This window comes from Neoarius graeffei, chromosome 7 (assembly GCF_027579695.1).
Source record: "Neoarius graeffei isolate fNeoGra1 chromosome 7, fNeoGra1.pri, whole genome shotgun sequence".
NCBI classification, from domain to species: Eukaryota; Metazoa; Chordata; class Actinopteri; order Siluriformes; family Ariidae; genus Neoarius; species Neoarius graeffei.
The window spans coordinates 6472761-6498224 of NC_083575.1; the positions used below are offsets into that span (position 1 = coordinate 6472761).

The 25464-nt window shown below is 40.7% G+C and overlaps 1 protein-coding gene across 7 annotated transcripts in view; it reads right to left on the reverse strand.

Annotated features, from left to right (window-relative positions):
• syne2b (spectrin repeat containing, nuclear envelope 2b) overlaps positions 1 to 25464 on the reverse strand; it is a 318216-nt gene that overhangs the window by 234006 nt on the left and 58746 nt on the right. For all 7 annotated transcript variants that reach the window (XM_060925231.1, XM_060925228.1, XM_060925230.1 and 4 more), the window contains exons 12-24: positions 19768 to 19905; positions 19476 to 19640; positions 19088 to 19200; positions 16229 to 16397; positions 15993 to 16089; positions 15642 to 15841; positions 15379 to 15543; positions 15143 to 15280; positions 13065 to 13166; positions 5173 to 5349; positions 4907 to 5065; positions 1974 to 4766; positions 228 to 353 (exon numbers count right to left, since the gene is read on the reverse strand). In XM_060925231.1, coding sequence (XP_060781214.1) covers positions 228 to 353; positions 1974 to 4766; positions 4907 to 5065; positions 5173 to 5349; positions 13065 to 13166; positions 15143 to 15280; positions 15379 to 15543; positions 15642 to 15841; positions 15993 to 16089; positions 16229 to 16397; positions 19088 to 19200; positions 19476 to 19640; positions 19768 to 19905 — 4542 coding nt within the window. The remainder of the gene's footprint in view (positions 1 to 227; positions 354 to 1973; positions 4767 to 4906; positions 5066 to 5172; positions 5350 to 13064; positions 13167 to 15142; positions 15281 to 15378; positions 15544 to 15641; positions 15842 to 15992; positions 16090 to 16228; positions 16398 to 19087; positions 19201 to 19475; positions 19641 to 19767; positions 19906 to 25464) is intronic.

A 25464-nucleotide genomic window follows, 5' to 3' on the forward strand; every position in this document is an offset into this window, starting at 1 on the left:
GCTGTGAAATATGGTTCGAGTGCAAACGGTTCATTTACACCCCAGACAATTTAAAACTTTACATTATAAAGGTTATTAAAAGTATCATGAAGCATAAGTTAATTTTGGCATGAACAAAGTCAATATCAGGGTACGAACATTAAAGATAATTAAATTGCATTTTCCACACCATTCCATTTTATCGACGGAATGCTTAACTGCACACAGAAGCCAAAGATGCACCCTACCTCCCACTGATTTCTGACAGACTGGGTAAAGAGCTCCATGTCTTGGAGCTGTGATGGGGTGCAGAAAGCCTCCAGTCCTTGTACAGCCCTCAGGAATTCCTTCAGGAGCTCACAATCCAGAGATTCCTGGAAAACATTTACACACATCATTCAAGAGCTGAATAAGGATGAATCACAGATACAGTACCACTCAAAAGTCTGTACACACCTTCGAATACAATGCTTTTTTTTTCTTTATTTTTATGAATTAAAAGACACTTCATGCCTTAAAGTAATGATGGACTGTCATTTCTCTTTACTTACTTGAGTGGCTCTTGACATATGGATTACTACAGTTGTGGAATTGTAGCCTAGTAAACTAGACCCACCCGCCTAGTGGCCAAAAATATTTTTGCCTAGCGAATGGGTCTAGCCTCGCACCATATAAACAAAAACACCCCGGGCATCGAATCGTGCCCGCCAATCACAACGCAAGGTTTTTGTTTGGATTCTTTGGGCGGGCTTTTGCAGGAGTGACGACAAAGCTGCGCGACGCTGGAGAAAGCACAGCAGGAAAGATGGCTACGGCTAGTGAACAGCGCGCGTTTGACTCCACTTTGGAATCAGTTTTAGAAGAATTACACTTGGAGTTTTCATTGAAACATGAGCAGGAAGAGGCTCTCCGCTGATTCCTTTTCAAGAAGGACGTTTTCGCTGTTTTGCCGACCAGCTGGCTCTGCTGGTAGCCAAAAGGATGGGGCTAGTTTGTGCAGTACGAAGAATTAATAAACAGCTTTGAAACATTACTTTTTGATTGTTTCTTATTTTCCCGTTATTTTAAATTTAAGGGAAATTATTTCACCAAACACCACTAAATAAAAACTCTCAAAAACAGTTTAAGCAAACCCTTGAAAAACACTTGGAAAAAAAAATGAGTGTATGTTAAGTATGTGGTACAGACTCCAAACTTGTGGTCATTATCTCCAAACTTCTTAATATCTACAACCTGTTTATTAATTAATACGCATTTTGAAAAATTATTTATTTCAAGGCCTCCCCCACTGCTTTCTGTCGCTCTGACTACGTCACAGTCACTGTTGCGCTGATTGGTCAGAGCGTTGGCCTATACGCACAGAGACAGTTTGAAAGACAGCGGTTTGTTCCTCCCACCCCTGTCGGAAATGTCTACGGATCGAGGCCAGACTAAATATTCACATTTAGTCTGGCTTGCCAGGCTAGTGGAATTGGGCTATTTATTGTATTTTTATTATTTACCATTTCCTTTTTTTTTTTTACCTCAAATACATAAAAGCAGCAAGAAATTCCACTATTTAACTTTTGATGAGGCACAACTGTTAATTGAAAAGCATTCCAGGTGAATACCTCATGAAGCTGATTAAGATAATGCCAACAGCGTGCAAAGCGTCAAGGTCAACGGTGGCTACTTTGAAGAATCTAAAATATGAAGCATACTGGTTTGAACGTTTCTTTGTTTCCCACCTAATTTCAGATATGTTCCATACATTATTTCATCATGTCTTCAGTCTTGTTCTACAATGTAGAAAATAGTCAAAATACAGGAAATCCTATGAATGAGTAGGGGTGTCCAAACTTTTGACTGGTACTGTACATATGGCCACACAACGCTATACTAACTGCAATCTGTATCATTCTGATGTGTCTCAAACCTAATCGACCCCTTTCACTTTTCATATAAATAGGGTCTATAAAACATAGTTCTTTGAAAGGCATCTGCTCCTGAGTTACCTTCTTGCCCTTGAACATCATGATAGCTTCTCGAATGTGCTCTTGAAGGCAGTGCTTGGCATCTTCAACCTTCTTCCTTGCTAGTGTCTGCGCTTCTGCGTAGGCCTCTGAATAGGCCTGGGGAGGAGCCTGGGCCTGAGCTGGAGGTTTGACCTGAGCATCTGAGTGCTGTTGGGGTTGCTCCTGCACTGGAGACTGTGGCGTTTGTAAAGCTTGTACCTGAGGCTGTGTCTGAAGAGTTTGGCTCCGAATCTGAACTTGAAATGAAGCCTCAGCCCTGTTTTGTGGCCAGTGCTGCTGTTGAGCGATACCTTGTGGTCTTACTGGAGCTAGGGCTGGAGGTTTGACCTGAGCAACTGACTGCTGTTGGGGTTGCTTCTGCTCTGGCGAATGTGGCTTTTGCAAAAGTTGGAGCTCAGGCTGTGACTGCATACTTTGGCTCTGAATCTGAACTTGAAATGTAACCTCAGGCCTGTTTTGTGGCCACTGCTGCTGCTGAGTTTGGGGCTGCTGTGGAGCAGGTCCTTGAGGTCTTACTGGAGCTCGAGATGGTGGCTGGACCCAAGGTGTGTGGGCCATTGGTTGAGGAGCCATTTTCAGAAAGTGAACTTGGGATTGTGGCTCTGGTTGCATAGGCCATTCCTGAGGAGGGCTCTGTGGTCTTGGAGTGACTTGAGGTCGGACTTGTGGGTATTCATACATCTGAACACCTGGGTAACTGTGGCTGACCAGGTTAGGTTGTCTGACTGGTTGCAAATGCCGTAATGGTACAAATGACTGAACTGGACTTTGAGGACTTATTTCCAAGTAAGGCTGCACTGTTGGTTCAAATCTTAACTGCCCCCACTGCTGCGTCTGTGGCTGAGGACTGGAGTATCCTGGAGACTGAGGAGAAGGATGCACATCACCTGAACCCTGGACATTCGGGTAAGTCTGTATCACCAGACCGCCTCTTAATGGTGCCCATTGCTGAGGCTGGGTTTGAGTTTGGGTGACACCTTGTGACTGTGGATGGCTCTGAAATTGTGCCTGGAGTGGCATATGGGATGGCATGAAACCCTGGTGGGAGGTCTCATGATGTGTCGTTATGTCAGGCATGATTGGTCTCCACTGAGGTTGCGGTCTTTGCTGAATGCAGTCATGAATTTGACCAAGACCCGTAACACGAGGTGGGGACTGAGGTGGTTTACAGAATTGCGGTTGACTCTGAGGCATGGTGATTATTCGCGGTTGGATAGGGGTCGTACTTCTGGGCTGGGCTGATGTTATAGGAACTCCTTGAGACTGACTGTGAAGTACTGCTTGCTGGGGTAGAGACTGGGTTGCAGCTGGGTGTGGCTGCCTTTGAGTTATTATTTGAGGTTGAACTGGTGTTGGGGGATATCTTGTGATTTGACTTTCTTCCCCCATAGCTGGCAGATATTGGCAAGTTTGAGACATAATTGGGAGTTGAGTCTGACCCATGATTGTCCTTTGCATTTGAGTCATGAGTGGTGGTTGCATCTCTGATTGCTTTGTTGGTGGTTGAGTATATGTGGTGGTTGTGAATGAGTGTAGATGTTGTTGGATCGTCAAAGCCTGAGGTTGTTTTTGTGAAGTAACAGGTAACACAGCTGGTAATGGCTCTTTTGGGAGCATTTGGGAGACAAAGGTCTGTTGGTGTACTTGACCCAATTGAGCATGTGTGACAGGCTGCTGCTGTTGTACTTGACCCACTTTGGTTTGTCTCTCTTGTTGGGCTTGACCCATTTTGGCTTGCATAAGAGACTGCTGTTGCTGTACTTGAGTCACTTGGAATTGTGTCTGTATAACACTCTTGGGTTCAGACTGGACTGGGTCCACTGCAGATACCGCAAGTTGAGATGCAACACTGGCAATGACTGTCACAGGCTGTTGCTGCTGGGGTTGAGTCACTTTGGGATGTGTCTGTGTGACCCTCTTGGCTTGAGCTTGGTTTGCGTCTGTTGTAGAAACTATAGCTTGAGATGCAACACTGGTACTAAGTGTAATAAGCTGCTGTTGCTGGATCCAAGTCACTCTGGCTTGTGCCTGGACTGGATCTATTGTAGATACCAGAGGTTGAGAAACAGCAGTGGCAATAACCTTTGGTTGTGACAATGCCTCTGAATTTACTTTACCTACTTGTTCGGAGGCCAAAGCCTCTACTTGGGCCTTCTGTTGTAGCCAAGGCCTATTCTCTGCACATTTCTGAGATTTTCTTACCGTTACTGACTGATGGAAGGTGGTTTGCTGTTGGCTTGTACCTTGTTTCTGTATTTGCACCTGCTGCTGCTGACCCTGACTTTGTTGCGGAGTGTCCAACTGCATGTGTGGTTGTGCTGGTTCTTGTTGCACAGTCAAAGGTTGTTGCCTTGCGGGTGCTTGCTTAATTTGCTCTTGTGTTTGTTTTGTATCCAGATGATGTAGCTGAGATTCCATTGTTTCTTTGTCATCAACTCTTTTTTGTCTCTTTGGTTCCCCCTGTGCCACAATACCTACCAGATCATCCTGTGGCTTGATTTCAGGAAGAACATGTGGTTGTTCTTGGGCTCCAAGTTTACTCTGATGTGGAAGGTCTTCAACAGATTCTTTCCTTAACTGTGGTTTTGCTGCTGCTTGGATTTGACTCTTCTCTTCTTGGTATTCCTGCACAACAATCATAGGCACTGGTTGAGGTTGTGTTTGGGGTTTCAAAACCTCTTGTTTCTGGATGAAGACCTTTTGTGGAGGCTGATGTTCTGTTGGGCTTCTGTCTCTGTAAGCGCCCAAGGAGCTGAGCATCCCAACAGCTTCCTAGAGAAAAACGTACAAGAACAATGACGTACATCTCAGATTATCAGTTGTGAAGGGACATTTTCAAAGTGACCTCATGTTGGATGGCTTAAAGTAAAAGTTCAAGGTACTAAACACAAAATAACACAATGCTAAAAGACCTGTGATTGTGCGACAGCGGCACGGACTCTGTCCTGCATCATTGAGGCAATGAGGTACTGCAGAGGCGAGTTCTTCTGACGTGACATCACCATCTCCTGCAGATCCTGCTCCTCCATCACCACCTGGCCTTCTAGCTGCAGACCTCTAGAAATCAGTGACTATCGGGGAGGAACAGAAAAGAAAGACACATATAGTGTATTCATTCAGTTTCCAAAAAAAAACCAGACATGATCTCTGGGAAACAAAAAGTGTGAAATAAAAGTACCCGGGTCCTTGAGTCCTGCCCCCTTTGGCGTCGGTGTGATTTTTCCTTTAGGTCGTCACAAAACTCTCTGATCTCAACTTCCCAGTGTCTCAGTTCGGCCAGACGACCATTCAGGCCCGACGTGCTTTGTTGCAACTCTTCACACACTTGCATGGCCTCACAGAGTGTATGCAGCACCTGGTCATGTTAATGTGAAAGTAAACATGCTCAAAAACAGACATGCATATGTTGCAAAGAAAAAAAAAGACAAGAAATTAAAAGATTTTGCTGTTGGTATGCGATGGTTTGAAAGATGCTAGGCATGTAACGATTCACCCAATTCATGATTTGATTCATGATACTGGGTTCAAGATTCGAATTTCCCGATATTTTTGAAAACAGAATATGAAATGAAAATCTCGCTAACAAAAAGCAGCATTTTACTATTTGTTTTAACTTAATTACGTTCATTCAATACATAAATACATACATTTAAAAATACCTTTTGTTCCACTTTCTTGAGAACCAACAGTAATTATTTATTAGCATTTGTAAAGGTTGGAATAAACTATAGTAGTCTATGAACAAAAATACTGCTTTTATTTAAAAAATGAAAAAGTTAAAAACAAATCAGTCTTTTTCCATCAACATTTATAAACATTTGTACAACCTCCATTTGCTTCTCTTTTCTTTTGCTCCAATTTCCTGTTAAATCTATTTGTACAACCACACAACAGCTCTTTCCCATTTCAGATGATTTTGTGTGTTTTCACAGCATAAGAGCTGTGCATCCCTCTATTTAACAGTTACTCCACGAAATCAAGTCGTACATGAGCCAACGAGGCACGTAGCACCGAGTTGGCTAGAAGCCATACATGATGAGAATGAGTGGAATAACTATTTTATTCTATCCACATTCACTGGAGTTTGAGAAAGAGCATTTTTATTTTCTGCAAATTCGATAAATAAAAACTTCATGCAAAATGTCCGACAAAATGATTTCTGCTTAGAATGTAAACAACCCGGTGAAATGACAGGAGCAATTTGTGGAAAATGCTGTAATAATAATTCTTGAAAAAATTTTTAATATCATACCTGCAAACTCTGAAAAAGGTGACAAACTTTTTTTTTTTAACACCCCCCCCGCCGACGTAAACCAAAACCCGAGCCCACCCCCTCTCCGAAAAAAGGTGCAACACAGCTACAGGTAAACAAAAAACCTGTTTATTAACATAACCTTATTTTTTTGGTCAATCAGTGCAAAATGGCTGATGGTCAATCAACAAAATCAACCACAATCAAGTAACAACAATGTCAAGCTGAGTAATTTACTAATAGTAAATCTCATTTCATTTTTTTGGCCTGGGCAAGCCGTTCCATGGCCAGTTTCCTCTGCTTTGCCATGTGTCTCTTTCAGGCAACATAGCTTCAGCCCACTAAGGGCTACTTTGTCTTCAGCCAGCACTTGGGCCAGGTTCACCATCACTGGTGCAAAGGTGAAAGAAAGTGAATATTCAGCAAGAGTAGCCAGAACCATTGGCTAAACATAGAAAATATTATTAGATTTACATTATTAAAGCTGGTTTAATATTCACAAACTTCCATTGCTATTACAAAGTTAAGACTGGATCCTTATTCCAATAGACATGATCTAGGCTACGGTAGTTAAACTCTAAGTTAACTAAACATGCAATGTACAATATTTTTTGGTAATGTAGGCTAGACTACTCCTATTTTGCCTAACATTAGCCTACTGGCAAATATCAAGTAACCTATTAAACAGTGAAATGGTAGAATTAGAGAAAACTACAAGCTTAGCCTATTTAGCCTAATCTATACACACCTTTGCATTGGCAACTCGCTGAAATGTAGGTACAGGCACCCTAACTCGCTCCCTCATAACATCAGGCCCCTTGGAAGCACTTTGCTCTGGGACTGGAAGGACACTGGATGTGGTCATAACAGTGCACACTTTTTTGACGGTGCACCTCTGTTTGGCAGTGTGCCAAAAGAGCATGAGAGCCTTTGCTGCTGTAATTTACTTCTTTTTGGCAAAGGCTGCATTTTGAATACCCGGCTTTGTCTATCTTATGAAAAAACTGTGACCGCAGGAAGCTGTGCTGAACTCCCTTCACTTCAGTCTTGACCTCGATTTTTAGCCAGGCCCAGCTCCACCTGCACTAGGGTGCATCAGTTGCCCTCACTTTCATAAAATCTGATGCATTTTTGTCTGGGTGTTCCTTTTCACCAATAAAGACATCCTGTAGAATTTTTTGACCATATTCAAAAGTCTAATGGTGGCACCATGAGGTTCATTTTTTGCCAAAAAACGCTTATTTTATGTTTTCGCGTAAGGTTTGAATCACAATGTTGGACTCCATTTATTGATTTCTTGTGAGCCAGAGATCATGTTAAGAACCTTTGAAAGGGATTGAGAAGCATTAATGTGATTCATAATACATTTGTATTGTTTAAAAGTAGTTGAACAATGATTCAATGAACAGCTAAAACTCAAACTGTGCTTGATAATATATTTAGAATTAGGCTTGCACGGTATACCGGTACCAGTATAGTATCGCGGTACTGAGGCATTTAAAACGGTACTATACTGCATTTGTAAAGTATCAGTACTTGCAAAAGCGCGGCAAACTCACCACGTGACGTCGCGTTGTAACTAGGCTACAGCTGAGTGGAGCAGAAGAGAATGGCTGCTGCACCTGTCAATCCCCTAGTTGACAAACCAGGAGCACAAAGTGCAATATGGAAGTATTTTGGCTTTACCCCAGATGTGGAAGGCCAACCAATAAACTCAGATGCACCCGTTTGCAAACGGTGTTTAAAAACATGTCTGGCGACGGGCGGCAACACCTCCAACCTTGCTAAACACTTAAAAGACAACCACCCAGACCTGCATGCAGAGCTCAGGGAACGACAGGTAACTCATGAACTGTAATGTTTTGGTTTTTTTTTCTTAAAATTCCAGGGAGCCATTAAGCTTAAAATATTTTTGGGAAGTGAGCAAGTCACGTCAGGCCAAAAAAGTCACAACTTTGCATGTATAACGGCATACGCCTTCAACAGCGGAGAATGCAACATGCAGGCTACCCTTTTCAAATGCAATAGCTCAGTAGCCTAGTTAATAGTTCAATGTGCACTCACAGCGGCCAACCACATTTCACATTTTCCAATATTGTACACCTAAAAAGTTTGATTCAGTTCGTAACACCCTCGCTCAAGGACGATCAGTAGTCTTTCACAAAACAAATTTAGTGATGTGTCGGAGAACCGGCTCTCTGAAATGACAACGGGAGCAGCGATTGCAGGCTGCTTGTTAGGAGCCGTAGGTGCTGCACTGTCTCTCGCTCCCTCATGCCGTGCGCTGCTGCACGGAGACCAGTAAGGTTTTTTTTCCCCTTCGGTGCCTCATCTCGTCACGCTCTCCCATGCGAGAACTCCGCAGATACAACATTGACCAATCGAGTGTAGCTTTCATTTAAAAAGAAGCGGAGGGGAAAATTAGAGAGGGGGAATTTTCTCACACACACTAAGGTTGACTGTATTTGGAAAATAAAGCCATAAATGATACACATTGCATGCCATGTATGCCTATTTTACATTAGAAATTCAGGTTGCATACATTGCATTGTTTGGAGAGAAATTGGGCTAATGAATTAGGATCTGTTTTTTACCTGCTGAATGAATTTTATAGGCTACTCGAGAGGACAACGCCGTCAATAATAATAAAAATGAAACAAGTGAAAAAGTTGTGACAGAGTTTTCTGACATATAGTCTTCATGCCGCCACTAACTTTCGATCTGAGCCGACGTTTCGGCAATCTTGATGGTCAAGTACATACATTATATAGCGTAACAGCCCTGAGAGCGCGAGGCTATTTTCCCCCATCGCGCGCTTCTGCCCGCGCTTTGAATTTTTAACCACAATCTGAGATGCATTCATGTTTTCACTCCTCCTTTACCAGAAAACACACAATTTGTGCCATTAATAAAGAGATGCAGGTTGTTTCCCTGCCTGCTCTTTTCATGCAATGGCAATAGGGCACATTTCGTTTTCATTTAGGAGGAACACGCGAGCTCAAATATCTGCTAAACTATTTTCACTGCAGAGCTCTGGTGCTTTTGGTCCAGGGACAGTGCCCCCACACCCAGTGCCCCTAATTAGCAAGAGAGGGAGAAGGGTGAGGTTTAAGTTGACAGATGTTGGTGTAAACTGTTTATTGGTTCTCGTTACTCTAGTTTGATTCCTTTTATTTAACTGTTCTAAAATTGCTGCTGTTATGATTTTCTATTAATAAAGTCAGTAATGACATTTTCTGCGTTCTCTTTTTTATTTGAAAAAGTATCGAAAAGTATCGAAGTATCGAAATACATTTTTGGTACCGGTACTGAAATATTGGTATCATGACAACACTATTTAGAATATGTACTAAAAATGTGTATCTAAGATGTTTGGTATACTCTATAAGGTGCCACAATGTTTCATAAAAAGTGATTGAAATTTTGTCATAAAAGTCATAAAATAGCAGCTTTTCCCATAACTTTGAGCTCCTGCTGCCACCATTAAACTTTTGAATTGTGTCAAAATATTTCACCCAGTGTGTTTTCTTACCAAAAGGAACATAAAAACAAAAATGCATCATGATCGGAGGAACTTTTCATTTTTAGGGGGCAACTGATGCACCCTAACCTGCACCTCAGACCTGCATCAAGCTTTGCTACATAAACAGCGTCTTCCTCTTTAAGCTCCCTCATTCTGGAAGAGAATTGACTAATTATCGGCTGGGTCAGGATCCTTTTTGTTACCATAAACGTTTGTAAAGGCTAACTCTAACTACATCCATCCATGTTAAATGATCCACCGGAGAAGGTGTTTCAATCACTTAAAAAACGCCGGTGTACTAGCGTTAATGTTACGTGTTCGTTTTCATTCCTCATCTTGTGACAATGTCGCATTATCGTCAGATAATAGTACGGATGCAGTAGAGATAGCCTTCACAAAAATTATTCCAACTGAACCGACTGGCATGAAAGGTTAACGTTAACACACAATTCACTGATGTTAGCTGACATCCTGGCTAACGTTAGCATACAAGCTGAAAAACTTTACATTATGTATAACGTTAAACATGTTGGAAAAGGTTTCATGTCACGACACACGTAACGATGCGAAAGTAGGATTATCTTTGACAAACCAAGTTTAATTTACGCAGCATATTACACTGTTGGCAGATAACGAGACTTCCCTCAAGTCTGTCGCGAGTGTCCATAGATCTCTGAAGTCTCTGACGCAGGTCGTATGTTTACTATCTGTGGTTTAGTCAGGCAAAGGTTTAGTTTGCCGTGGGAAAGATGGATTGACTTGGATGTTTGTGATTGGCCAAATGAGTAGCGCGTGATTGGCCAAATGACTCTTGTGAAGATGGCAATCCCATTTTACTGAAAGTCCCATCCACCACTGATCCCCCCCAAAAAAAAAACTCTTCAGATCTAGATAAATCACGAGAATGACATTTTGTTTGCAAAACGGCGAATTTCGCCAAAAAGCGACTAGTTTGCAGGTATGTAAAATACGTTCTTACTAGGGATGGCGAAAACTAAAAAAAAAAATCTTGACCGACCACCAAGCCTCATTAGCCGGTTAAAGGTGGGGTATGAGATTTTTTTCAGGAGTATTTTTTACCATATTGCTTGAAAAGCTCCTCACACCCATGTTGCAAGCAGTACAATAGAAGGTTTGACCCAAAAACGAAATATTTTAATCCAGTCTACAGTGTAAAATAAAGGAAAAACGCCATCCAATCATATCGAGGTACCACCTCAAAATGATTGGATACTGACACGTCAATCAGACTGAAGCCCGCGAGCAGCCCGGCCCTTCTGTGTGTGTGTGTGTGTGTGTGTGTGTGTGTGTGTGTGAGAGAGAGCGAGCAGCCCCTCCCCCAACCCGCGCGCTGAGCAGGGAGAGACAGAAATGCACAGAAAAAAGCCCCTCCAAATAGTGGGGATTTACACAAAAACGGAAGGAGATATTCACAAAATTCTTTCACAGTAAGCGCCACAAGGCTCTCCTGAACACACTGATTTAATTTTTTTGTCTGTAGTGTAAAAATTGAGGTCACTAGAGCAAGTTAAAAACGAGTGACTTTTCTGCCAAGTTTATAATGGAAGTCTATGGGCTGAGCGCCTGTGCTCTCCTCACTTTCAGGCTTCTCATTCAAAAACTGTAAATCCTATCATGTAGGTAGACACATTGTGTGAATCAGGACAAGTGTGGCTACTACTTTTGAGAAAATTATGTGTGTGGAGTGAAAATTGGGGCTGAAAACACAGTTTAAATGAGAAAGTTTGAGCTATTTTTCCAAGCTCTCTACACTCTAACTTAACGAGACGCGGGGGGTGGGAGCATGGCGAGGGCGGGCTTGTTTCTTTTCAAAATATGGCTTGCGGGAACCGTTATTCCAAAATCTCGTACTCCATCTTTAAAGTCGGTTAACCTATGAGTTTAAAATTCTAAAATTGGAATTATTAGAATCTATTCTAAATCTAACCGCGAGCATCCGCACATTCAGTCCCAGTTGCTGCCCTCCACTCACATTACCTTTTCTACGGCGCAAAACATTTAGTCAAACGCGGCACTGATGTCGAGGGGTTTGTATTGGAGCGGAGGACAAATGGCTCCAGCTTAGAGACAGTTTCAGTTGGCCATGATGGCGTTGAAAATAAAGTCAAGTGCTAGAAGAAGTACATAACATTCAGTGATGGGAATAACGGCGTTAAAATAAAGGCTGTTATAACGCCGGGTAATCAAATTAATTAGCTACAATCGTTATAACGCCGTTACCAATATCAACACGCCATTACTGCATGGTATTGAAGTTGCTCTGAAGCCGTCACCGACTTGACTCACAGACATAAAAGCTGCGTTTGTCACTCCCCCTCCAGACACCGCTGTCATTTCATTCTCTCCCCTTCCCTCCAAAAGTCGGCATCTGCGCCTTTAGTTTGTGTGGAGAGATATGATCTGCAATAACATGCACTGTTGGCTACAGACCGAAACATACTTTCAGAATGCACTGACCAAGGCAGGACTAAACTCCATGTGCCTTCTAATAATAATTAAAAAAAAACAATAGTAATTTGTAAGCTAAAAAGTCTGTGTCTACACTTTTCTTTCGCCGAGTGGCAGCTGTCTTCAACTGGGGCGGGAGATGACTGAATGGGTGTTTCTGATTTGTCAGCTGTCTTTAACTGGGGCAGGACATGACTGAATGGGTGTTTCTGATTTGTCAGCTGTCTTCAACTGGGGCAGGAGGGCGGGACATGACTGAATGGGTGTTTCTGATTTGTCAGCTGTCGTCCTTACACCGCATGGCATGCCCCAAGCGTTTACAACACAGAATTCCAGGTTCTCCGCTCCAAAATCGGCAGCTTCAAAACGATTGATTTTTTTTTTAACCGACAACCAAAAAAAAAATTAACCGGTTGACGTTGATTCGGTCAACATCCCTAGTTCTTACTATCAAATACTTCCATATTTAGTTGTTTTTTTTTGTTTTCCAGTCGAGTTTTTATTTCATCCTTGGTTGGTTCAGTAACACGCTCCACCATTTTGTTTTTCTCTACCCAGGGTATATGAGCTGATAGTCTAGTAGTAGAGTAGCCAATCAGAGGGCGCGATTACTCATATCCAGTGAATGTGGATAGAATAATGTACATTATCTAGCCCTCTGCTGTCTCAACAATGCAATTACAGCTTGGAAAAACAATGAGATGACGCAGCCTGATGATAACCGCGGTTCACATTTTATTTCATTGCATCGTCATTTGACTTGTACCGTGATTTAACGTCAGACAATATACCGTGACATGCCTAAAAAATACCATCTTGTTATCACCTCCGGAATGGCCTGCTTGAGTTTGTTCAGAGTTTCTGCTGAGCACTCAAGTGATGGAGAGAGAGAATCCAGATCGACAGCCTGTATTTTCTTCATCATGAACTAAAAGCATCAGAAATAGTTTCGGATCAGTATCTCACCAATAAATGACAAACAGTGAATGACAACAATTCTGTAATTGTTGTATAATGACAGGCAAAAAAAATTTTAAATATTACCACAGACTTCAGGGATCCCAGCAGTAATTGAAAAAAATAGAGGAATGTAAGAAACTATCAGCAGGGGTGAAGGGGGCTGCAAGCCCCCTGAAGCTGTTGAGATTTTAACATTTAAAGATGCTATAGAACACATTTTTTACATAGATTTAACATAGAAAAGCAACAGAACTTAACAATAATGTGTATCTATTTGATGCCATATTTTGTAATCAATGACATAAGTGGCAAAAAAAATATTGTTATTTAGCTATAAAAATTAGATGAAAATGTAGCTTTGAAGAATATACTTCTTCTAACCCGGACACTGTTCCGCTATCTCTTTTATGGACGATATCTTTTTTCCACGACATATTCAGGGCTGTGAAATTGTAAATAAGAAATCCAAGGAAGAGGAGGGGGTCTGGGGGGCACAGCCCCCCAGCATAAGCCGGGGGTCATTTTAGCCATTTTAGGTGTTATATGGTGTATTCTGAGCATTTCCTGCAAGTAAAAAATTGATCTCAACAAGTAAATATTTGACTAGTCTTGGTCTTCATTTTGCCATATAAAATACCTATCAACAGTTTTCTCTTTTAAAATGAAAGATCCATGTAAAATACCTTGAAATATCTAATAAGTGCCTATGTATTTTATCTCTTAATCAAAATAAAAGTAAAAAAAAATGTGTAAATAACAATTTAAAGAAATGTTAATAAAAGAATACTTTGATAGGCCTTTCAAAATGACTTTGTGAAAAATCATGCTCAATATTTAAGTGAGAGATACCTGTTGGCTTCCAAATTACACTTAATTTTTGTATTATGTCCTGGCTTTTTCCAAGAATCTGTCACAATGTCTCTTGTCTACAGAGCAAAAGTTTAAAAAAAACTAATGTTTCTTATCTAATATATTATTTACATCTTTTCTTTTACTTCTGGCTCCTTCTATTCCTCTTTGCATCACTCCCAGCTATTTCTTTCAATTCATCTTTCAGTAAGGCTATTAGTTATTAGTTCTATAGTATTTGCATTCCTCTATTAAAGCTATTTACAAAATGTTCATAGTCTGTCAAACAGCATCTAATGAAAGTCTTTTAATTTTCTTTTCTTTAACACCATCTCTTTCAGTTTTGCAAACTTGTTCTTTTTCATCTTTTCCTTCAGTCTGTGCGTGTGTGTTCTTTTCTAGCCCTATTTGCATCTCTCTCAAACACCTCCTTAGCTTTCCTTTTTGATGGCATCTTAACTATGTCTGATCTTACACCCTGGAAGTACAAAATTCACGTACGCGGTGCCAGGTCACGCAATAGCTATTTTTAGCTCTGTCATTCGCAGTCAAGACTTGTTCCACGCTCAGCTGGCATAAAACTCCGCGAGTCCGGCTGTATTGAGCCGCCGGTCTCGTGCAAGGCGATTAAAACCGACTAGACCCCCCCCAATGATTTAATGCAAAAATAGACGTTTTGTGAAGATGATATTTTTCGCGACAGAATCCGCGGAAATTTCACAGCCCTGCATATTGAATTAAGTTCAACGCATTAGAAACAAAAGCACGAACGGAGTTAAAACACATTTTCTAGCAAATGGGCGCAGCCATATTGTTTTCTCGTTCTATCGCGTACAGTCTCGCAGTATTTACATCAATTTAACTTCCGAGTGTTCCCGAACGTCAACAAGAACAAACGAAGCTGACAAAAACATCGCTAAACAAGCAAACCAAATCAGAACGTATTCTGCTGGTCATTTTACTTAAACATATTTTTAACGGATATACAAGAGATTTATTAAAAAAAAAAAAAAAACCACCACCACTTTGGCTAGAAAAATAGCGGAATTCCGCTAAATAGCGGACGTCTGGGATCCCTGAGACGATTAATTGTACCTGCAGTCTTTTCCTGTATGTCTGAAGTGATCCTGATAGCACCTCTACTGGTTCCTTCAGAAGCTGTGTGGCGCCTCTGATCAAACCCTGAAGAGTCTGAGGACTTGGTGGAGTTACGTTCTGCTCTTCAACAAGTTCCTAGGACAAGGACCAAGATATTAAACATGTTTGTTCACATCACTATTACTTTTAAATAGCCTGGCTAGGTTATATCAAACGCTTGAAAAGCAACTCACAAACTGGGTTCTTTTGACAAAATCAGCCCACATCAGGTTAATCTTGCAGAGATCATCAGAAACCAAGCGACTGGTCTGTGGATCCGTGACGTCCATTAGGTAGTTTCCGACTTCGTTCAGACGCTCCCTGCGAGAGCTCCACTCGGACATCATCTCCATCGTCACCTAGAGTGAGAGGTCATGTAATCACATTCAAATTAATCATCTAAAACGCAGCAGTGTTTTTTAACACACGTGAAAATTAGTTAGCTGTAGACGCGTACTTCAGCTCCCTGTCTGGATCTGTTTGTCCGAGTTCCCTGCTCCAGCCAGGCGTGTAGCGAGCTGTAAGTGTCACAGTACGAGTCCCAAGCTGCCAGTGTGCGCGCTATCGTGCCTTTCACCATCTTCACCTCATCAAGTATCGCGGCAGTCTCGGCCTCCAAATCCTTCATCTGATTACGGACACGGTTTGAGTCACCCGCTGCCAAAGAGGAGAGAAAAGCAACACTCAAACGCTTGTACATTTAGTGCTTTAATCCATGAGTTCAACAGCCAAAATACGTCATAACTGCTTTCATCTCAGTCTTTTATTTTTTGGCTGTGACTTCATTTGGCCAGAAAACACCACTCACCCAGAGCAGACTTGCTGGTGTATTTGTTAGCAATGTGTCTGAGCTTGCAGAGTGTTCCTTCCAGCTTAGAAGGCAGTCCCTGCTTGTTGACCGTCTCCTACGAGGCCAAACACACCTTCCATTCTCATCGCATCTCAGCACACACAATTTCACAGGCTACATTGAACATGCTGTTACAGATTTGAGACTGAATGGCCTTTCTTTACTTATTGTACTCTCTCACATTTCCAACTTACAGTCCAGTCCTTCATCAAGACCTGCACAGCCTCCTGGGAAATGTAGCCTCTTTTCCAAGTGCGTAGCTTGAGGGTAAGCTGAGCCAGCAGATCTAGCACTGTGTGTCTGTACTCCTGGTACTCCAGTCTAATGCCATGATACTTAGCACTGACACGCACACTGGTGAACCTAAGGCACATGCAAAACACACACCAAAAGGATTCAAACGTTTGACGCACCTCGCCAGCTATCAACTCGTGTACGACTTGATTTCACGGAATAACTGTTTTATTATATCCGCAATCACTGGATTTTGAAAAACGGAGCATTTTTATTTTTTGCAAATTGGGTAAATAAAAACTTAATACAAAATGTCTGAAAATTATTTCCACTTAGAATGTAAACAAACTGCAAAATGACAGCAGCAATTTGTGAAAAATGCAATAATAATAATAATTCTTGAAAAATAAAAAAAGATACCTCCTTAACATCAAATACTTTTATTCCATATTTTACTGCTTTTTTTTTTGTGAGGGGGGGTGTTGTTTTCAAGTAGCTTTTATTTCGCCCTCGGTTGGTTCAGCAACACGCTCTGCCATTTTCTTTTTCTCTACTCATGGTATATGAGCTGATAGCCTCGTAGTAGAGTAGCCAATCAGAGCGAGTGACTGCTGATATCCAGTGAATGTGGATACAACAATAAAAATTATTACATGAGTATAACTATTAAAACGATGGATTATTTATTTATTTATTAAAGATCAACACATTGCACTTTTTATCCATTTCTAGTTACACTGAATGTCATGCAAATCTGTGAAACAAGTGAGTTCCTGTTCACGCTTACATTATAGTAGTGATAAACAGTCGCTCCCTCCCCAACCTCACTTTTTTTTTTCTCATTTTTGAAGTTAAGGCAAAAACAAAGCACCTTGTCACGATACCAACAAATCGCTAAGTCTAAACTCATCTTTCCCATATTACATCTTTACCACTGACATCTCCCTCCAGACAACTTCACTGCTTTTTTTTTTTAAAGACTCCATTTTTGGAGCCAAGACCCTCTGAATAAGCCGTTACTATGGAAACAATAACATATTAGAACAAGTGTGTTAATATAAACTTGTGATTTGCAACCACACTCATGTCAGAGCTACTGTTACAGAGATGCCTACCCCAAATTTTGAATTTCAGTATTCTTGAAAACATTTTTCAGTATTCTGGAATGACTTTCAGTCACATTAATTTATGCGCATTCCATTATAAAGAGGTGTATATACCAATATGTTTAACATTTAAATTATTAAAAAGTACTGTTTTGTGTGAACTGAATAAACGAAACGCGAGCAGCCATCTCAATTGAATTTCCACGCAACAAATTTCTAGAGCATACAATATATCACATTTTTATAAATACAATAGTGTTCCCTGTTTGCAGACATTACGGTTGACTACCAATCACTGGTATTGAACGTAACTCCTCAAAAGTATCATATTGCCTGGCAAAATGTTCTACCTGTTAACGGATTCTAATAAAATTTAAAAAAAATTTCTTATTTCATGCCAAAGAGAGTCCGACATTGTTATCTTAATGTCCCAATATATAAATACTTCAGCATAATGCTTCAGAAGAGACACTGAATAAAATGACATTTATAATTGTATTTAAAACAGTGGAATGATCAATTTTTTGCCACAATCCCAACAGCACTAATCATAAAATAGTTTTTGATCATACTACATGTACATTTGCACTTGCAACACTGAAAAGACTTTGAATTAAAGAAGTCCAGCCAGTGTTTGATATTTCAGTGAATAAAAATAATACATGTAAAAAGAAACTGAATAAGTTTAACTCACATTTCATGGCACTAATTGGCAAGTTCAAATCCAAGCACAGGTCAACCATCACCGCTTCAGCACGTTCCGTGTCTTTTCATCCACAGATTTCGTAAAAAAAACGCTGGATATCCCCAGATTTACTTTCCGCCTGACTCGCCATTTCAGCATACTCCATATGTTTTTTGTAGTTGACATGCCGCCTGCAGTCATCACGACCACCACGAGTGATGTTAATGTCAGTTCTACACAGTTTGCAGTGCGCGTATCCATTGCCCTTTTGACTGGGTGTAATGCACGGCCATTCTACGTATATCGTGGGAGGAACACCTGAGACCTGTGCTTCACTTGTCCCGATACCGAGCGTTTCATTTCCACTATTGAGAAGCAGCACCATGCGTGTGTGATATCGAGTGAAAATAGCGCGAACAAATGTGCGGTATCTGCGCATGTCACACACAGCACGTGCGGTACCTGTTCAAGGTCTGACTACAGGTTCAGTTTTGATTTATCCTCATGCAGGCATTTGCAACGATTAATATCCCTTGAGATCACACCTCAGCCCGGTAGATGCCGGTAATACACATCGATTGTTAACCGCCAATAAATCGACAGAAGAAGAAGAAGCATGTGAGGTATCTGCGCATGTCACACACAGCATGTGTGGTTGTCGTAAAAATAAATAGCCGTGAATCGCGCATGGATTGAAAAAGTCGCTTGGACATTTAAAAACAACTCACTGGAATTTTTTAAGACTTTATAATAATTCCGTACAGAATAACACTGTTTGCCGTAACATCGTATTTACGTAACTTTTCCGTACAAAATACGGCCAATCCGTACTAGTAGGCATCTCTGCTGTTATAGAAAATTAATCAACACCTTCGGACCAATCAGAATTCATTATTCTAATTTCAAACCCTGCTTCAACAATTTGTTGGATGGAATCTAACGCTGGAAATACTAAAACCTGACCTCAGTTTCCTAGTGCCCAAAAATGACATTATCGCAAGGAAGAGTTCAGATTTTGATTCACTGACCTTCTCTTTATCTCCTCCAGTTTGTCAGCAGGAACCACCATTTCTCCGTACTCATCCATATTCTGGAACATCTGGAACATTTTCATGTGACGAGGCATCTCCTCGAGACATGACTGAACACAAAACCATGGCAAAAAAAAAAAAAAAAGTGAGTGGAAAATATTGTGCGTGATTCTTTTCTAAAACTGATTGACAAAATACAATATTCAACTCCATAAATTATTAATCTAGTTCGAAATCAAATATTTAATTTGACCAATTACGGTGGAAATATTCAAGTACCCATCTGAGTTTACGATGAGGTATCACCTCTGTAATTCCAGACCAACCTAATCTGAACATAATCAATATCTCTGTATTACTACAGCTTCTCAGAGGTATGAGACACCTTAAACAGCTCGTGTTTCTCGCGGGCCTCCTGAGCAGCTCGTGCATGGTCCTGATGATCATCACCACCATCTGCCAAGGCCTCCTCAGCCCTCAGTAACCAGCGGCCCACCGTGTCCAGAGGAGTGGGCAGACTCAGGTCGAGCTCCGTCTTATACTCACGCAGCTATAACCAATAAATAAAGCATTCAAAATTCACCTTTATAATTCAAATACATAATTCTCCAACATATCGATAAAAGCATGGCTCTTTCAGGTTTTTCAGTGAACACAATGAGGCTGTGACCTCTGACCTTTTCAGCCAGGGAATCCCAGGCATGTCGGAGAGCTCGCTGCTCCTCGCTCAGCTTCACCGTCCTCTTCATCGCCGTCAGCAACGGCATCACAGGCCGGCGCTGCTCATTAAAGGACACCACAAACGTCTGGAACACCTGAAACAAGAAATGAGAGATGGATTACATGCAATGGAAATTCACCATGCAATGAAATGCATAATAAAAATGCATAAATAATAAACTTATTTATAAAAAATCATTAACTACAAAGAGCAGTAAAAATGAATTAACTCAAGACAAAACAGTATTTGGTGTGACCAGTCTTTAATGTTGTTTTTTTTTTTTGGTTGTCCCCCCCCCACACACACACTCAGTATTTGCTTTTAAACTATTCGTTCTTTCAGGTACATCCTTAGCAGTCACAAGTTACCTTCTTTTAATTGTTTGTAACAATATTTTTGGGGAAAAGAGAAGGTTTGGAAATGTGAAACATTGACAAATGTGGGGAAATAATTACTGTTGATTATTAAGAAAAGAAAAGTTTTTTTACTTAGATTTCACAAAAGTCATATTTAAGTTGATAAACAAAAGGAAAATAAATGGGGCTTTTTTGGGGGGGATTAAATAAAAAAAATTTTTTTTCCAAAAATATCAGATTAAAAAATTGAATCATGAATTGGGTGAATCATGACAGACCTTGTTCATGTAAATGCAGTCCTCAAAAAAAAAAAAAAAAAATCTCCCAGCCTTACTTGCCCAATGGGCGAGCAGTACCCAAAACATACTTCCCAACAAACAATTCCACTTGCCCAGAGCTTTATTTTATTTTGCAGAGGACAGAATGCAGTTGATTTTTTTTATATAGGTGAAGCAGCATAAATTATCATAAATCCACAAAATCATAAACACCAATATATGCAGATACATTCAGAAAGAAAAGTTCTAGTAGTAGAGGAATTAATAATTTAGGGTATATTAAGCTGTAGAGTTTTGAAAGAGTATAATAATAATAATAATGATAATAATGCTGGAGCTTTGTTTCTATTATCAAAGGAACCCAGTCCTGTGCAAAATGTCACTGTGGAACCAGAGTGTAGAAATGAACCTACAGTTCAAGAGAGTTCTACACAAACGCACTGTCTTTAACCCTCGTCATGCTTAGCCAATTGGTATAATTACGTCATTACGTGGACCCCTCTGAGCCGGGCTTTTCCAGTATACTTGAACACACACGCATACTTCAATGAATTATAACCAAAAACAAGGAAATTCGAATGATTTCCTCAAAATATTAAACTGTATATATGTGACACCTCACCGAATCCAGGGACACATGTCGGCCGAAACGAATCCGAGATAATCGCAAAAGAAGCATTTTTTTTCGAAATTTGTGATTTTTATTTTTTTCACATCATGTGCAAGTTGAGATCTTGAAGAATGCAATCAGTATTTCAGATAATAGATTGTTTTGTTGGAAAAGCATACATTTTTTGTTGCAAATTGTCTTGTTTTTGTCAGGACTGTAGCCTGCTGGGGGGTGTGGGTAAATTACCATATGGGCCATTCACATGATAATTTAAGTCTTTTGTTTTTTTTTTCGCGAATCAACTGTATGATACGAGCTGAGCTCGTGGCTACTTAAGCTGCATACAGGCGTGTAATTTCACTATGGAATGAGCAAGCTAAACAGAGCGCAGAGGAGCTGAAAGACCGCGAAGCAAACAGACGCACAGTTTTTACATCGGAGATAACCATTTCTAGCATAAAAAAAAAACAACCAAAAGGAAGCTAGGATTACATTCCATCGGAGGCATTGGTGTGTGCAAGGCGCCGTTTCTCTTTCTGATGGGGTGAGTTTATTAATCTAAGGCTGTGTGGTTATTTTTGCATGTAACGGAGAGTGTTGTGGTTTGGTTAAGCCTAGGTCACAACCGGACGTACGATTTTTTGGCCGTGTGATTTTTGGCGTTTCCCAAATCACTGCGTTTTTTTTTTTTTGTTCATGGAGAAAGACGCGCGTTGGCCGTAAGTTTGTCTTGCAACCTGAAAAAAACGTAAGCGCCCGTAGAGTTTGTTTGACATGACAAAGAACCTCTGTGGCCGGTCTATGGCTCGAAAATCAGCACATCACACGCACGCTCTCGTGCGTTTCACACGCGCGCCCTCCATGCGTTTCTTGCATGTAGACCGGCCGTAGGAGCACGTATGGCCGGCTGTGACCGAGGCTTTACATGAAACTAGCGTTGTGTTAGTTGTGTCATCATCGTGCTATCTTTCTCTCTTACGGTGTGAGTAATTTTTCAATCACAAAACGTTAAAGTATACTTTAGGACTTATTTTTGTACTTCATAATTGTGTTGGGCATACTTTGCATGGAAGGAAAATTGACGTGGTGATCTTTGTTTACATGAAAGTAGTATCGTGCTAGCTCGTAGGGGGTAGAGCTTTCCTTAACGTCATGCAAATGAGCACCATTATGTGCCCGCCCTACACCCAGAGTAGCTGAGATGGAAAACTTTGAGGGCGATTTTCTCCCTTTTCTGTTTTAAGAAGTATACACTTTCAAAAGGCCACACATTCTTCAAATATTGTCAGATCTCCACATGGAAGGCATCATTGGAAAGCTTAGAAACTGTACTTTCTGAATCTGTCAATAACTCAAAATGCCCCCGGGCCGACATGTGTCCCTGGATTCTGGATTTGGGCACATATTGTTGTGTTGATGAATAAAACAACGCATTTCCCGTGAAATGAGACGAGCTACTTTAGACTGGTTCCCTGCTCTCTTAGCGCCTGTGTGCCTGTTGCTTAGGTTGCCAGCACTAACTTTTGTCATCCGATCGGACGATTACCACTAAAAGTTTTCCTCGTACTTGCACAGATTTTAGTCGTCTGGGACGATCGGACATGAGGTTTTTCGAGCATTGAAATACAAAATAAATAATACAATTAAGAAAATGTAACAGAATTATTAATATTTTCTGAATTAATTGTCCACAATCACTTCACACTTCTACCACAGGCATGAAGTTAACCCTCTGAGGTTGAGAGCTTCGCCTGCGAAGCTCGGCAGGTTTAGAATGAGTAGGTCATGCATTTAGATAAACATCTTCGCAAATTTTTTTTTAATCATACAAGTATGATAAACATATTGACAGAAACTTTATACTTTACACTTTCCTATGTGCCCACTGCCAAATAATATTTTTTAATTTACCTAAATTAGATGAAACATAAAACTTGTCACCTTATTCAGTCACACCGGAATTGGAGCACTGAGCGCCCACTTACTCATTCATAAAAGACTGTTCACATGGTAATGGCATGCTCATCACTTTCACTCTTTCAGTTTCGATTGGTTTCTCTTTCGCGGTGGGAACGCCCACCATAAACAGGATAAAATCCGTCAGCCATAGTTTAAGCTATTCAGAGGTAAAACTTGTTGCAAGACGGCACGGAGATTTTATGCACTTCGGATGATTCTGGACAGTGGTTCAATTTCAGGACAACGAATCAATTCATGATTCTGAACAGCAGTTCAATTCATTCTTGAGAACTGCAACACTGATGAGCGGTGCCTTTTTTTTTTTTTTTAAAAAACTTCGACTCAGTGTAGCCGAAGATCAACTGGAGTAAGTGTAAATATTTCTTCCATTTATTATGAGCAGATCAGTTGATGTGTGTGCGCTGCAGTGCATACACAGACTAGATAGAACTCGACGCCAACGGCATCGATGGGGATGCCTCCGCCCGGTAGACTACACGCCTTATTAAGTTGTGATTTGGGGATGGACATTTGACCTCACAGTAATCGTGACCTGGTGAAATTACTTGTATCAGCCTTGGAGATATTGTGTTCACAAGGTTCTCGGACAGACATTTGACCTCACAGTGACCTTGACCTTAGACCTTTTGATCTCAAAATCTAATCAGTTTATCTTTGTCCCCAAATGCACAAATGGTGAAAGTTTGGTGAAATTCCTTTCATTAGCCTTGGAGATATTGTTCACAAGGTTTTCGGAAAGACATCAGCCTTTGAGATATCGCGTTCACAAGGTTTCGGGACGGACGCACGCATGGACGCACAGACGGACAACCCGAAAACATAATGCCTCCTGCACCTTACGGTGGCGGAAGCATAAAAAAATGACAGTTTTTTTCCCCCCAGAGTTAAGTATTTTCCTCAAAAACAGTTAATTTTGCTCTATTTTGAGTTTAGAGAGTAAAATTTGGAGTTGGAACAAAATTACAGAGTAATTATGTAACAGAGCTGGTTGTGGCTCTGAACTGAGTAAAACAGTACAAGAGTTAATTTCAAGACCCACTGAATAGAGTTCAAATCACCCATTGTGATTTGACCTGATGGGATTAAGAGATGCCAGTGGGAAGGGTTTTCACTCTTCTCATTGAATGGAATGGAAATTTTTCCTCCTCAGTGAATACCCCTCCCACTGCCAGCCCTTTATCCCAAAACAATAGGACATAATTTTTCTGATGGCCAGTTAATTGTCCAAATCAATGGAGCAGATTAAAGATTTTGTGCTTGATCCATTCCTCAGACTGAACAGAATCACCTCAAATGACCAAAACGGTTTGTCACAATGGTTAAGGTCATGGTTTTTTTTTTTTCCACACATTCCAACACAGTTCTAAAACTGCTTTTTACAACATCTTCATTTATTTATTTATATAATCATGACGTACATACTACAGAGATATTATTGGAGCTGAACTTGTGCTGAATACAAAAAAAAAGTCAAATGACTTTGAAAATGCTGCTTAGATTTATTGAAATTGACAAAATCAGAGCGTGCCAAAATCATTACAGCGTCAGAAAATACCCTCAGACCCCAGAGGGTTAAAATAAAATTACAGATCACAGTGTCAATATATCAGAGTATTGTTGCTTCTACTCACAGTGACTGTTAAAGCAAAAGGTTCGGGTTATAAGCTGGAATGGCTAATGAATGTGTCGTTTTAATACTGTGATGTAAAATAGTAGATAAACAAGAAAACTCATGGGGGCGTCGTGGCTCAGGTGGATAAGGCGCCATACCATGAATCCGGGGACCCGGGTCCGATTCCGACCCGAGGTCATTTCCCGATCCCTCCCCGTCTCTCTCCCCCGCTCATTTCCTGTCTCTACACTGTCCTATCCAATAAAAGGTGAAAAAAGCCCAAAAAATATCTTTTTTAAAAAAAAACAAAAACAAGAAAACTCATGTTGATGGGAGAATTCATCCTGCGATTTCGTGAGATGATGTATTTATAACGTCCAATAAAATCATCACGACATCTTATACTTTGTCCAACAGAACATACGTCACTGTAATGAAATCAGGTACGATGCAGTCATTGAAAACATTTATTTATAAAATGTTTATTTAAACTTGGAAATTAAATCAACTTTTATTCGCATCTGCTGCAAAATCTTGTTTACCAAATTTAAACTGTTAAATGGGGGGGGGGGGGATCTTCGACCCAGCCACTTCCTCATTATTCCGAGCACCGGTCACATGCTGTCAAGAAGGTTCAAGTATGCGAGATCACTTGTTGAAACTGACCAACCATAAGAGGTCCAGCGCCTCCCTTGGTTTCCACCCCAAACTGTGAAAAGTCAAGTTGATTTGCATGAACAGAATCCAACTTTGAGAGTAGAGTTAAACAGAGAGCATGCCTGCCCTCTCGCGCTCGTTAAGCAAAAAACTCTCACGC